This window comes from Pristis pectinata, chromosome 21 (assembly GCF_009764475.1).
Source record: "Pristis pectinata isolate sPriPec2 chromosome 21, sPriPec2.1.pri, whole genome shotgun sequence".
Lineage (NCBI taxonomy): Eukaryota > Metazoa > Chordata > Chondrichthyes > Rhinopristiformes > Pristidae > Pristis > Pristis pectinata.
This window is the reverse complement of record NC_067425.1, coordinates 2,330,927-2,344,530: the sequence shown is the minus strand read 5'-3', so window position 1 is coordinate 2,344,530 and position 13,604 is coordinate 2,330,927. Positions and strand designations below refer to the sequence as shown.

General features: G+C 55.9%; 1 protein-coding gene across 2 annotated transcripts in view; it reads right to left on the bottom strand.

Moving 5' to 3' along the window:
• Positions 1 to 12,900, bottom strand: part of smtnl (smoothelin, like) — a 38,417-nt gene extending 25,517 nt beyond the window's left edge. Inside the window, exon 1 of one of the 2 annotated variants that reach the window (XM_052035475.1) lies at positions 12,163 to 12,900. In XM_052035475.1, coding sequence (XP_051891435.1) covers positions 12,163 to 12,510 — 348 coding nt within the window. In that variant the 5' untranslated portion in view covers positions 12,511 to 12,900. The remainder of the gene's footprint in view (positions 1 to 12,162) is intronic. The other variant, XM_052035474.1, reaches the window with a different exon arrangement.
• Between the last annotated feature and the right edge of the window lie 704 nt (positions 12,901 to 13,604).

Below are 13,604 nucleotides of genomic sequence, written 5' to 3'. Positions count from 1 at the left end.
TTATACAACCTCACCATAACATCCCAACTCCTATACTCAATACTTTGATTGATGAAAGCCAGGATGTCAAAAGCCTTTTTTACAACCCTGTCTACCTGCGACGCCACTTTCAGGGAATTATGTATCTAAACTCCCAGATCCCTTTGTTCCTCCGCACTCCTCAGTGCCCTACCATTTACTGTGTGTGTCCTACCTTGATTTGTCCTTCCAAAATGCAACACCTCACACTTGTCTGCATTAAATTCCATCTGCCATTTTCTGGACCATTTTTCCAGTTGGTCCAGATCCCTCTGCAAGCTTTGAAAGCCTTCCTCGCTGTCCACAACACCTCCAATCTTAGTGTCATCAGCAAACTTGCTGATCCAGTTTACCACATTATCATCTAGATCATTGATATATATACAACAAACAACAATGGCCCCAACACAGATCCCTGAGGCACACCACTAGTCACAGGCCTCCAGTCTGAGAAACAATCGTACACTACCAAAAAACAATCATCCTCTACCACTGCCTGAAAGGACTGTTTGGGTCCCTGGATGGAGGTGGTGTAGGGGCAGGTGTTGCACCTATGGCGGGGGCAGTGGAAAGTTCCCGAGGTGGGAGTGGGATGGGTGGGGAGGGAAGAGTGAAGTAGGGAGTCACGGAGATCACGGTCCCTGTGAAAGGCAGAAAGGGGGGGGAGGGGAAGATATGCTTGGTGGTGGGGTCTCGTTGGAGATGGCAGAAGTGGTGGAGAATGATGTGTTGGATACGTAGGCTGGTGGGATGAAATGTGAGGACAAGGGGGACCCTATCCCTGTTGGGTCTGGGAGGGGTGGAGGTGAGAGCGGAGATGCGGGAAATGGCAGAAATACGGGTGTGAGCTCTCTTGACCACAGTCGGGGGAAGCCATGGTTAGTAAAGAAGTTGGACATCTCGCATGACCTGGAGTGGAAAGCCTCATCATGGGAGCAGATACAGCGCAGGCAGAGAAATTGAGAGAAAGGGAGGAGCTTGCAAGAGACAGGGTGGGAGGAGCTGTAATCGAGGCAGCTGTGGGCGTCAGTGGGTTTGTAGAAGATGTCAGTGGATGAGGAACCTCCTGAGATGGAGATGGAAAGATCGAGGAAGGAGAGAGAGGTGTCAGAGATAGTCCCAGTGAATTGGAGAGCAGGGTGAAAATTAGTGGCAAAATTTATGAAACTGTCGAGTTCCGCACAGGTACAAGAGGAGGCACCAATGCAGTCGTCGATATAGCAGAGAAGGAGTTGAGGAATGGGGCCGGAGCAGGCTTGGAACAGAGACTGTTTGACGTAGCTAACGAAGAGGCAAGCGTAGCTGGGGCCCATGCGAGTGCCCATGGCTACGCCCTTGGTCTGTAGAAAGTGAGAGGGATCGGAAGTGGAGTTGTTTGGGGCGAGGACAAGTTCAGCCAGGCAGAGGAGAGTGTCAGTGGAAGGGGACTGGTTCTGTCTCTGGTCAAGAAAGAAGTGGAGGGGCTGTCATGATGGGAGATAGAGGTATATAGGGACTGGGCGTCCATGGTGAAGGTGAGGTTGTGCGTGCCAGAGAACTTAAAGCTATGGAAGAGTTCTCTCCATAGCAATCTACCATCTCCAGTATTACTGCAGGAGGTGCTGTCCTGTGACCTGCTGTCCCCTGTCCCATTTTTCTGCTCCCTGCATCCCTCTTCCTAAACCTCTCACACCATCTCCTACATTGACTTCTTTCCAAAACTGTCAGTGCTCTTCCTCCCTTCCAAGCCTCTTGTTCTGTCCAGCTTGTGACCATGTGCAATCTGACAAAAGAGGGCACCTTTGTAATGAAAAAAAGCCAAGTTACCGTCACATTTAGGGATGAACGTTGACCATGCCTGTGTCCAAAGGCAGGAAGGCTGAAGATTTCCAGGGGGAGATGGATTGGCAAACCAATAAAGCTTGCAGGGAGCGGGGTCGGCGAGGGGAGTGGGGTTGGGGAGGAGAGTGAGGTTGGGGAGGGGAGTGGGGTCAGGGAGGGGAGAGGTGTCGGGGAGCAGAGTCGGGGGGAGTGGGCTTGGGGAGAGGTGTCAGGGAGGGGAGTGGGCTTGGGGAGGGGAGTGGGGTCAGGGAGGGGAGAGGTGTCGGGGAGCAGGGTCGGGGAGGGGAGTGGTGTCGGGGAGGGGAGTGAGGTTGGGGAGAGGTGTCGGGGAGGGGAGTGGTGTCAGGGAGGGGAGTGGGGTCAGGGAGGGGAGAGGTGTCGGGGAGGGGAGTGGGGTTGGGGAGAGGTGTCGGGGAGGGGAGTGGTGTCGGGGAGGGGAGTGGTGTCGGGGAGTGGGGTCAGGGAGGGGAGTGGTGTCGGGGAGGGGAGTGGGGTTGGGGAGAGGTGTCGGGGAGGGGAGTGGTGTCAGGGAGGGGAGTGGGGTCAGGGAGGGGAGAGGTGTCGGGGAGGGGAGTGGTGTCGGGGAGGGGAGAGGCGTTGGGGAACGGGGTCCGGGAGGGGAGTGGGGTCGGGGAGGGGAGTGGTGTCGGGGAGGGGAGTGGGGTCGGGGAGGGGAGTGGTGTCAGGGAGGGGAGTGGGGTTGGGGAGAGGTGTCGGGGAGGGGAGTGGTGTCAGGGAGGGGAGTGGGGTCAGGGAGGGGAGAGGTGTCGGGGAGTGGTGTCAGGGAGGGGAGTGGGGTCGGGGAGGGGAGTGGGGTGGGTGGATACTCTCATTTCTGAGGCCACAGGTTCAGTGAATTGGAAGCACAGAGTTTGTTACACACAGGGTGTGCCTCCCCCGCCAACTTCATTGTCAAATGAGTCCTCTCTCCTCAAGGCAGACAAAAGAAGAAGAAGAACGGAAACTCACGGTTGAGAAGGTGAACTGAAGCCAGGCGACAACATCTGTCCATCACTCACAACATCTGGGAAAAGTTCCACTGCTCTCCCAGTTCCCCAGGCCAGCCAGCAACCAGTACAACTGGTGCAGTGCACGATCCGGACTGGCGGGCAAATCCGACCAGATCCGAGCACCACACAGATGGACACGTGGAGTGTAAACGACGGGGGAAACAGGGCACCACTGAGGTCCTGCTCCAAATCAACCAGCCCATTGAAAACAGAAATGAAGAAGCAGAGATATTTGGAGAAATTTGATTTGTCCCCTTTGACTCTCACCAACTTTTATCGATGCACCATAGAAAGCATCCTATCTGGATGCATCACGGCTTAGTATGGCAACTGTTCTGCCCAGGACCGCAAGAGACTGCAGAGAGTTGTGGACGCAGCCCAGCGCATTACGGACACCAGCCTCCCCTCCATGGACTCTTGTCTATACCTCTCGCTGCCTCGGTCCAGCAGCCGGCATAATCAAAGACTCCACCCACCTGGGTCATTCTCTCTTCTCTCTTCCATCAGGCAGAAGATACAGGAGCTTGAGAGCAGATACCACCAGGCTCAAGGACAGCTTCTATCCCACAGTGATAAGACTGTTGAACGGTTCCCTTATACGGTGAGGTAGACTCTTGACCTCACAATCTACCTCGTTATGACCTTGCACCTTATTGTCTACCTGCACTGCACTTCCCTGTAGCTGTGACACTTTACTCTGTATTCTGTTATAGTTTTTACCCTGTACTACCTCAATGCACTGTGTAATGAATTGATCTGTATGAACAGTATACAAGGCAAGTTTTTCACCGTACCTCGGTACGTGACAATAATAAATCAATACCAATACCAATATACATTGATTAGGGTTGGATAGACAGCTGTCACGGTGACCCTCACCCTGAATTAACAGTGACTCTGTACAGTTACACAGTGACCCTCACCCTGGATAAACAGTGACTCTGTGCGGTTACACAGTGAAGATTAAGTGGAGGTGGTTGAGGACTCAGTGTTGCTGAACCCTGGGTTGGAAGGTGAATTGCTTTATCCCCCTGACAGGAGGCTGTGTCTGTGGTGGAATCAGATGGACGGTGGGAGAAGCAGTGGGCAAGGAGTCAGACTTTGCCCCAGAGTCGGACTGGACAGGGTGAGCTGTGCCTGAAATGATGGTGAGTGCAGATTCAACTGCAGCTTCTGAGGGAATGTGGTCACTCCTGGGTTAAGGGCCAAATGTACGAGGCTGGTTGGACTGTGACCAATTGTAAACCTATCTCAGAGTCAGCGTGAGCATTTACCTGAAGCAGACTCCCATTGTGTAAGGAAGCTGGCCTGTGGTGTGACACTCTGAGTGTGGAGCATTGCCACAGCTCGGAACCTTTCCTGTCCAACATTTGCCTGTGATGAACAGTCTCACAGCTCTGCCGATGGTGGGGATTGAGTCTGAGTGTGTGTGGAGCTGTTGGTTGTAATTTTGTGTGAAACAGCTGTTTGCTTTTAGGGTTGGGGGGGCAGAGGGCATGGAGGGGAGAGCAGGCGGAGGGGGTGGAAGGGCTGAGGGGAGATGGACAGAGGTGGTGTGCTGACTGAAGAGCTTCGAGGAACCGATGACGTCAGCTCCTCAGAATGTTCCGGTGGCCTGTGGGGGAGGGGTACAGACAGGCTGCACTGCTGACAGGCAGGGATTAGTCGCAGCTGGTTCAGTCAAATGGCTTGGCTGAAATTCATGGCCCCTGTTGTCCACCACAGCCCAACTCCTGCTCGTCATCCCTCTCCTCCTCCACAAAGCTCTGCCTCCCCTTACCCCACCATCCCATCCGTCCCTCACACCCTCCCTCAATCTCCCTCAACCTCCTCTTCACCGTCACCTGCTTCCCACCTCCCTCCTGCTCTCTGTCTCTCTCTCTCTCTCCGTCTCTGTATCTCCCTCTCTGTCTCTCTCTCTCTCCCTCCCTCTCCCCCTCTCCCTCGCCCCTCACTGGTCACTGGAGTTCAGCCTGTGAACACATTCAGGAAGGTGCTGCCCCCACATCTGTACGTTTCCCTCCTGTCCTCAGGAACGAGGGTTAAACTCTGAATTTTCCACTTCACGGAAACAAATTTGCTAATCCAGTTGGAATCACTTCAGAGACTTCTCTTGCTCTGAGCATTGCCGAGGTCAGGGGAACAAGAGGCCATCCAGCCCCTTGAAGCAGTCCTGCCAATCGATTCACTCAGGGTCACACCCCGGACTCTGGAACAGCAGCACTGAGGGACGGTCACACTGTGGGAGGGACAGTACTGAGGGAGGGTCTCTGTGGGAGGGGCAGTACTGAGGGAGGGTCACTGTGGGAGGGGCAGTACTGAGGGAGTGTCTCTGTGGGAGGGGCGGTACTGAGGGAGGGTCACTGTGGGAGGGGCAGTATTGAGGGAGGGTCACTGTGGGAGGGGCAGTACTGAGGGAGGGTCACTGTGGGAGGGGTAATACTGAGGGAGGGTCACTGTGGGAGGGGCAGTACTGAGGGAGGGTCACTGTGGGAGGGGCAGTATTGAGGGAGGGTCACTGTGGGAGGGGCAGTACTGAGGGAGTGTCTGTGGGAGGGTCAGTACTGAGGGAGGGTCACTGTGGGAGGGTCAGTACTGAGGGAGGGTCACTGTGGGAGGGGCAGTACTGAGGGAGGGTCACTGTGGGAGGGGTAATACTGAGGGAGGGTCACTGTGGGAGGGTCAGTACTGAGGGAGTGTCTGTGGGAGGGGCAGTACTGAGGGAGGGTCACTGTGGGAGGGGCAGTACTGAGGGAGGGTCACTGTGGGAGGGTCAGTACTGAGGGAGTGTCTGTGGGAGGGGCGGTACTGAGGGAGTGTCTCTGTGGGAGGGGTGGTGAGGAGGGAGTGTCACTGTGGGAGCGTTGCGCTGTGGGAGGGGTAATACTGAGGGAGGGTCACTGTGGGAGGGGCTGACCCGCAGTAGCCATACACACAGTGTGGCTGCAGGAACAGGTCAGAGGCTGGGAATCCTGTGGTCAGTAACTCCCCTCCTCACTCCCCAAGGCCTGTCCCCCATCTACACGGCTCGTCAGGAGTGTGAGGGAACACCGCCCACTCACCTGGGTGGGGGCAGCTCCGACAACACTCAAGCTCGACACCATCCAGGACACAGCAGCCCGCTCGACAGGCACCCCATCCACACCCACTCACTCACTCACCCCACCACCCACACACAGCAGCAGCAGTGTGGACCATCTACAGGACGCACTGCAGCAACTCACCGAGACCCCTCAGACGGCACCTTCCAAACCCACCACCTCTCCCAGCTGGAAGGACCAGGGCAGCAGAAGCCCGGGGACCACCACCCCCTGGGAGCAGCCCATCCTGACCTGGAGAGATAAGATATTTATTTATTAGTCACATGTGCATCGAAACACACAGTGAAATGCATCTTTTTGCGTTACTGAGAATGTGCTTCACCGTCACTGGGTCAAAGTCCTGGAACCCCCTCCGGATCAGCACTGCAGGTACACCCGCACCTCACGGACAGCAGCGGTTCAAGACGGCAGCCCACCACCACCTTCTCACGGGCAACTAGTGATGGGCAATTAATGCTGACTCTGCAGTCTTGCAGTAAAGGCCAACCTTCCTTCCCGATGCAGGGTCTCGACCTGGAACGTCGACAATTCCTTTCCCCCCACGGATGCTGGTCGACCCGCTGAGTACCTCCAGCAGACTGTGTGTTGCTGCAACATTCCACTAACCTTCCTCATTATTTGTCGTCCTGACATGTGAACTTCTTGGGTTTCCTGTCCCGGGGCCCCCGGCTCACCTTGTGCTGTAACATTTTGTCGAGACACTCTGTTTAAATGATACTTGTTTCATCCCTCCTTCCAAAGTGCAGAACCTCACATCTCCCCACAACTTACTCCTCCTGCCCACTCCTTGTCCATTCACTTAACCCTCTGCAGGCCCTGTGCCCTCCTACCTCCCCAGCTCACCTACCCCGGTATCATCAGCTCCAGTACACTCAGTGTCTGCACCTGAGTCATAGACTGTGGGTACCTGAGGTGCCAGCACTGTTCCCCCAGATATTGATCACCAATTCCAGAGGGACCCATTTATCCAGACTCTGTGTTCACTGATAGTCAGCACCTGCCGTCCGATGGATCAAGCAGAGTGAGCTGGAGAGGTCTGGTGAGAGGCTTCCAGAGCTCAGCAGCCGTGCAGCGGGAGACGTGGCTGCTGGCGGTGAGGTGAAGGACGAGGGGGGTGCATGAGCTGGGAAATGGTCGGGCACAGAGACCAAATAGGGTTGTCGGGCTGAAGGAGGTTCTCACACACAAGGAATGAGAAACCCATGGGAGGCAATGCTGCCAAATCTGGACAGTGTAGAAGGCACTTCACCTGATATCTATCCTGTGGTGTCTGTGCCCTGGACGAGTGTGACGGCTGGGTATAGAGGAAGATTCACTCTGTTGGACAGCCCCTAATGCTCTCATCCACCTGGCATAACTCTTCTGCATTCTGTTCCTCTTAGTCCCACCCTGACGTACTGATGTACGGAGTGAGCTGTCTAGATGGCACCCAGACAAAAGCTTCTCGCTGTATCTCAGTTCATGTGACAATAAAAAACCAATTCCAATTCCAACTTGACTGCACTTCCCTGTAGCTGTGCACTTTACTCTGTATCCTGTACTGTTTTACCCTCTACTGCCTCAATGCACTGTGTAATGAATTGACCTGTACAATCGGTCTGCAGGACAAGTTTCTCACTGGACCTCGGGACAAGTGACAATAATAAACCAGTTCCAGTTCCAGTTCCCTCAACAAGTTCTCTTTCAATTCCTCCCACTTTCTACAAGTCGAAGGTACAGCCACGGACACTCACATGGGCCCCGCTGGGTCCATGAAACAGTCCTTGTTCTGAACCTTCTCTGGCACCCCTCCCCAACTGTTTCACCACACAGACGACTACATTGGTGCTGCCTCCTGTACTCATGCAGAACTTGTCAATTTTATCACCTTTGCTGCCTCAAATTCACTTGGACCTCCATTTTGGACACTCCCACCCCTCCGCACGGACAGAACAGAGGCAGAGTTCCCTTGGTCCTCACCTCTCACCCCACCGGCCCCCACACCCAGCACATTACCCTTCGCCAGTCCCACCCGCTGCAATGGCATCCCACCACCAGCCACACCTTCCCCTCCACCCCCCACCTCCACAGAGACCAGTCTCTCCGTGAATCCCTGGTCCGCTCATCCCACCCCACCACCCCTCCCCGGGCACGTTGCCCTGCGGCTGTAGGTGGTGTAACCCCTGTCCCTTCACCCAAGGACCCAAACAGCCCTTCCAGGTGAGGCAGAGGTTCTCCTGCACCTCCCCCAGCCTCGTCTCCTGCATCTAGTGCTCCCGATGTGAGACGCCTACATCGGCGAGACCAAGCGCAGACCAGGCAACTGTTTTCCAGAACACCTGCGTCTGCAGTGGACGTGCTGAGCTTCCAGCCGATGTCACGTCAACCCCGCTCCCCATTCCCACATCCACCTGTCTGTCCTCAGCCTCCTCCACTCAGGCTGAGGCCGGGCACACACTGGGAAACAGCCCCTCATCCTCCGCCCGGGTAGGCTACCACCCCAACACTGCGTTTGCCACTAGCAGGTAACCCACTGCCCCTCTGTTCCATTCCCACCCACCCACCCCCTTCACCTTTACAATTCCCATCCCCCCCCCGACTGCCAATTACCTACACCTATCCCCCCCCCCCACCCGGTTCCATCTGTGCACCATCCCTCCCTCATGTGACTCCACAGCACCCACCAGCCTCTCGTTTGTACCTTCTCCCTCCCCTCCCCCTCCTCACCTGTTTCCACCCATCACCTACCAGCCCTCTGCCTCACCCCTCCCCCTCACCTCGTTATACAGCCTATCTCCCCTCTACACACAGTCCTGGCGCAGGATCTCGATGGGAACCGTCGACCGTCCCTCTGCCTCCACAGATGCAACCAACCCACTGAGTTCCTCCAGGAGCTTGTTTTTTTGCTCCAGTTCTGCAGATCCCAGTATCTGCAGCACCACGTGTCCCTCTGTCTCTCTGTCTAACCCATCCTCCCTGCCCCAGGAGTGTGTGACGGGACGGTGTAGAGGGAGCTTCACCCTGGGTCTGACCCCGGGAGTGTGTGATGGGACGGTGCGGAGGGAGCTTCACCCTGTGTCTGACCCCGGGAGTGTGTGACCGGGCGGTGCGGAGGGAGCTTCACCCTGTGTCTGACCCTGGGAGTGTGTGACAGGACGGTGTAGAGGGAGCTTCACCCTGGGTCTGACCCCGGGAGTGTGTGACCGGACGGTGCGGAGGGAGCTTCACCCTGTGTCTGACCCCGGGAGTGTGTGACAGGACGGTGTGGAGGGAGCTTCACCCTGTGCTGACCCTCAGTTCCTGGGTGGGTTTCTGGACACTAATGTCACTCACATGGATCTGACTGAGGCTGAGGCTGAGTCGAGTCACTGATATATCGGTGAGTCTGCCACCCAGGCTGTGGAGATCTCCTGTGAGCTGTTGACGGCTACAGAGTGAGATCACTCATCCAGCAGATATTGTTATGGCAACGGGGATAATTTGCAGAAGATTGTTATCCCCTTGTCACTTGGAGCAAACCCTTCTGGCGTTCCTGTACTCATTGCCTCTCTCTTCCTCCGTCTGTCTCTCTGCCTCTGTCTCCGTCTCCGTCTCCATCTCCGTCTCCCGTCCATCTCTGTGCTCCACGATGTCTCCCACTTATCTCTCTTTGATTATCTACCATCTCTCTATCTGCATCCATCTCCTCTGCCTTGACTCAGGCTCTGCACGTCTCTCCTGTGGCTCTGACCATGACTTTCTCTGTCCCGCTCTGCCTGTGCCTTGCGCTCTCCTGTAGGTGGTTGGGTGACGGGGTGGGTGGGGGTGACTGTGGATCTCAGAGCTGGGGGAGCACTCTCAGAGCCACCTACAACCAGTTACAAGGAAACACAGCAGTCAGTTTCTGCACAGCAAACATAAGCTGCAGGAAGGTAATGATCAGCTGGTCACAGAAACAGGCCCTTTGGCCCACTGTATTCATGCTACCCCAGAGTACCCTCCTACACTGATCCCATTGACCAGCATTTGGTCTATCTACACCAAGTGATTCAAGTGCTCATCTAAATGCTTCTTAAAAGCTGAGAATCTCTGTCTCCACCCCTCAGGCAGTGTGTTCCAGATCCCAACCCCAGCCCACCCTGGGGGAGAATATTCCTCCTCACATCCAATGTAAACCGCCTACCTCTCACCTTAAGCTGATGCCCTCTATGTTTAGATACTCTCTCCCCGATCTCTGCCTCTCGTGATTTTGTCTCAGGTTCCTCCCCCCTCCCCTCCGCCAACCCCCAGCTCCACCTCCTCTGCTCCAAGGGAAGCAAACCCAGACAATCCAGTGTGTCCTCACAACTGAGACACCCCGTCACAGGCAGGGTCCTGGGGACTCCCCTCTGCACCCTCTCCAGTGCAGTCACCTCCTTCCTGTAGTGTGGTGACTATAACTGTACGTGGTACCCGAGCTGTGAGTTATCAGGTTGTGACGTAACCTCCCTGCTCTCGTGTGCCACGCCACAGCCGAGGAAGACAAGTATTGTGTGTGGTTCTTCACACCATGCCGCCCTGCACCGCTGCTTTGTTTCATCGGGGTGTTGTCTGAGGGCTGAACTGAGCAGTTACCCAGGGGTCTGGTGTAGCTATGGGTCTTGTCCCCACACATCATGGGAGATCGGGACCAGGCTGTCCAACACCAGAGGGTCGCAGTGATCCAGTGTCCTCTCCCTGACCCACACATATCTGCCCATACAGAAATACACAGTCCTGCGCAGTCCCCCACAATCCTACACAGCTCTTCACAATCTTACACAATCCCACACAATCTCACATAGTCAGCCAAATCCTACACAGTCCTGCGCAGTCCCTCATTCCTACACAGTCCTGCGCAGTCCCTCACTCCTGCACAGTCCTGCGCAGTCCCTCATTCCTGCACAGTCCTGCGCAGTCCCTCACTCCTGCGCAGTCCCTCACTCCTGCACAGTCCTGCGCAGTTCCCCACGACCCTGTACGGTTCTATGCCGTCCTTCTCAGTGCTGCACAATGACACACAGTCCCTCAGTTATTCATAATCCAACACAGTCCTGCACAGTTTCCAATATCCTACACGCTGTCCCTCAAAATCCTGCACTCTGAGCAGTCCCACAATCTCACACAGTCCTCTTCATTCTCCAGAATTTCTACACCATTCCACGTAGTCCTACACAATCCTTCAAAGCCATGCCCAGACCTTCACATGACAACACGCTGCACCATCCCACACAGTCCTGCACAGTCCCACAGAATACAAGAGTCCTGCATACTGTTGTACAGTTCTACACAGTGCAACCCCACACAGTCCTGCACAGTGCCACAGTCCTGAACGGTTTCACACAGCAGCTACCTGATCCCCACACTCACACACACCCCTCAGCCAGGGTGCAGGTTTTTCAATACTCAGGGAATGGAGTAAGTGCAGGGACATGGCTCTGAGTGAATGGGTCGGGCCTGATCTCACTGAATAGTACAGAATGGCCGACTGCTGCTTCTCGTTCTTACCATCTAATGTTCTTGGAGCAGAGCAGAGAGACGAGGTGGGGAGCAGAAATATCGGGACATTTCGCTCCTGTAGAATCTAATTACCAACTCATTCTGCCTCTGCACAAGGGAAGGCCGTGTAACCCGATCATAACTTGGCCGGCACAGGTTACCTGAGCAGCAAGGTGTGCCAACTCAATGTTGTATAACAACAGCAGGGGCTGGTCTGTCGCTGTGTGACACTGGTGTACAGTACTGGTGAGGAAGGCTCTGTCACTGCGTGACAATGGGGAAGAATACTAGTCCACAACAGCCAGTGTCTGTGTGTCTGTGGGACCATTCCCCAGTGAGGGTCAGTGTGTGTGTGTGTGGGACCATTCCCCAGTGAGGGTCAGTGTGTGTGTGGGTCCTGTCCCCCAGTAAGGGTCAGTGTGTGTGTGGGACCCGTCTCCCGGTGAGGGTCAGTGTATGTGGGACCCGTCCCCCGGTGAGGGTCAGTGTGTGTGTGGGACCCGTCTCCCGGTGAGGGTCAGTGTGTGTGTGTGTGGGACCCGTCCCCCGGTGAGGGTCAGTGTGTGTGGGACCGTCCCCCGGTGAGGGTCAGTGTGTGTGGGACCATCCCCCGGTGAGGGTCGGGGAAGGTTGACTCGTTGTGCCGTCGCAGGACCTTGGGGATGAGACGGGTTACGTTGCAGTGATGTGGGGGCCCGACCCCTCCTCCTGCTCCCCACCCTCCCACGGTTACTCACACTGCAGGCTGGCACAGTCCCATTGCTGCTGACTCCGGCTGGTTGTCCTGCATCCACCAGTCTCCCTGCGGGCCGGTTCTCGCCGCTGGCTGCCGCCGTCAGTCGCTCCACCTGCTGGGACAGGCAGTGGACCTGGTCCCGCAGCTCTCGGTTCTCCTGCTGCAGCCTGGCCAGGGTGTGAGACAGGGGGTTCACCAGCTGCTGCAGCTCCTGCATCCGCTGCTCCACGTTCCGTTTCAGCGCCCCGATGTCCACGTGCACCTCCTTCACCGCCTCCCGCAGAGCCCCCTCGAAGTAGCCCACCGCCTGCTGGAGGCTCTCAGGATCCACTGAAGCCCCTGACTCCATCGAGCTGAGTTTAAATGTCCCTGGGATCACAGTGTTCCTGATGCGTTCCCACAGATTGTTCCCGTCCTCTGCTTGTTAAACTTTCCTCCAGATCTTCCTGCTTGGTCTCTTTGCTCCTCTTCTCCCTCCCTCCCCGGATTCTTATCTACACCGGGAGTTGATTCAGTTCCTGCACATTGATCCTGACTGGCTGCCCTGCTATTCTCTCTCTCTCCCCCCCCTCTCTCTTTCTCCCCCCTCTGTCTCTGCCTCTCTCTCTCTCTCTCTCTCTCTCTTTCTCTCTCTCTCTCTCTTGCTCTGTCTCTTCCTACTTCTCCCTCCACATCTGCTGTCTAATCTCAATTAGTGTCGGAGTCAGAGACAGCAAGGGAGAGGCTGCCAAGCAGTGAGGCAGGGCTGATTAGGATGAGGTGGGGGGGGGGGGTGCAGAGAGCAGCTGGTCCAGGGGGGAGGGGAGAAGGGTGACTGTTGATGGAGGAGGGGGTGGGAAGTGTCTCCTTGTAACCAGACACTGTCACTGCACTGTCAGCCAATTCAAGCATTGCTTATCAGTGAGGCTGGAGATTGGGGCTGGGAGAGACAGAGCTACCTACACACACACACAGACAGACAGACACACACACACACACACACACACACAAAACACACACACACGCAACACACACACACACACACAAAACACACACACACACACACACACACACACGGTCTCCCAAGTTGTTGTGACAGCCCGTAGATCGGAACTTGCAGACACTGATGGAAAGTAAAGCCACACCTGTCAAGTTCTGACCAAAATAGAGGCAACTATTGCCCCTTAAAGGGGAACGGGACTGGGGTGATCCTTAGCCCTGGGGTTACTGTCTCAGCAGGCTTGCTGTATGGGGGCCAGATATCTGGGAGAGGACTCCCTGTGAAGTGAGACTCCCCCTTCTCCCCCTCTGCCCTCTCCCCTCCTGGCACTGATCTGCCCCCCACCAGCCCCCACCCCCACCCCCCCCCAAGGTTTCAGCAGGCTGTTTGACTACGTGGGCATCACAGCTGATTTGCGTCCCTGACATGGAGAGGATATGGGAGCAGGAAATTCGGTCTGCATC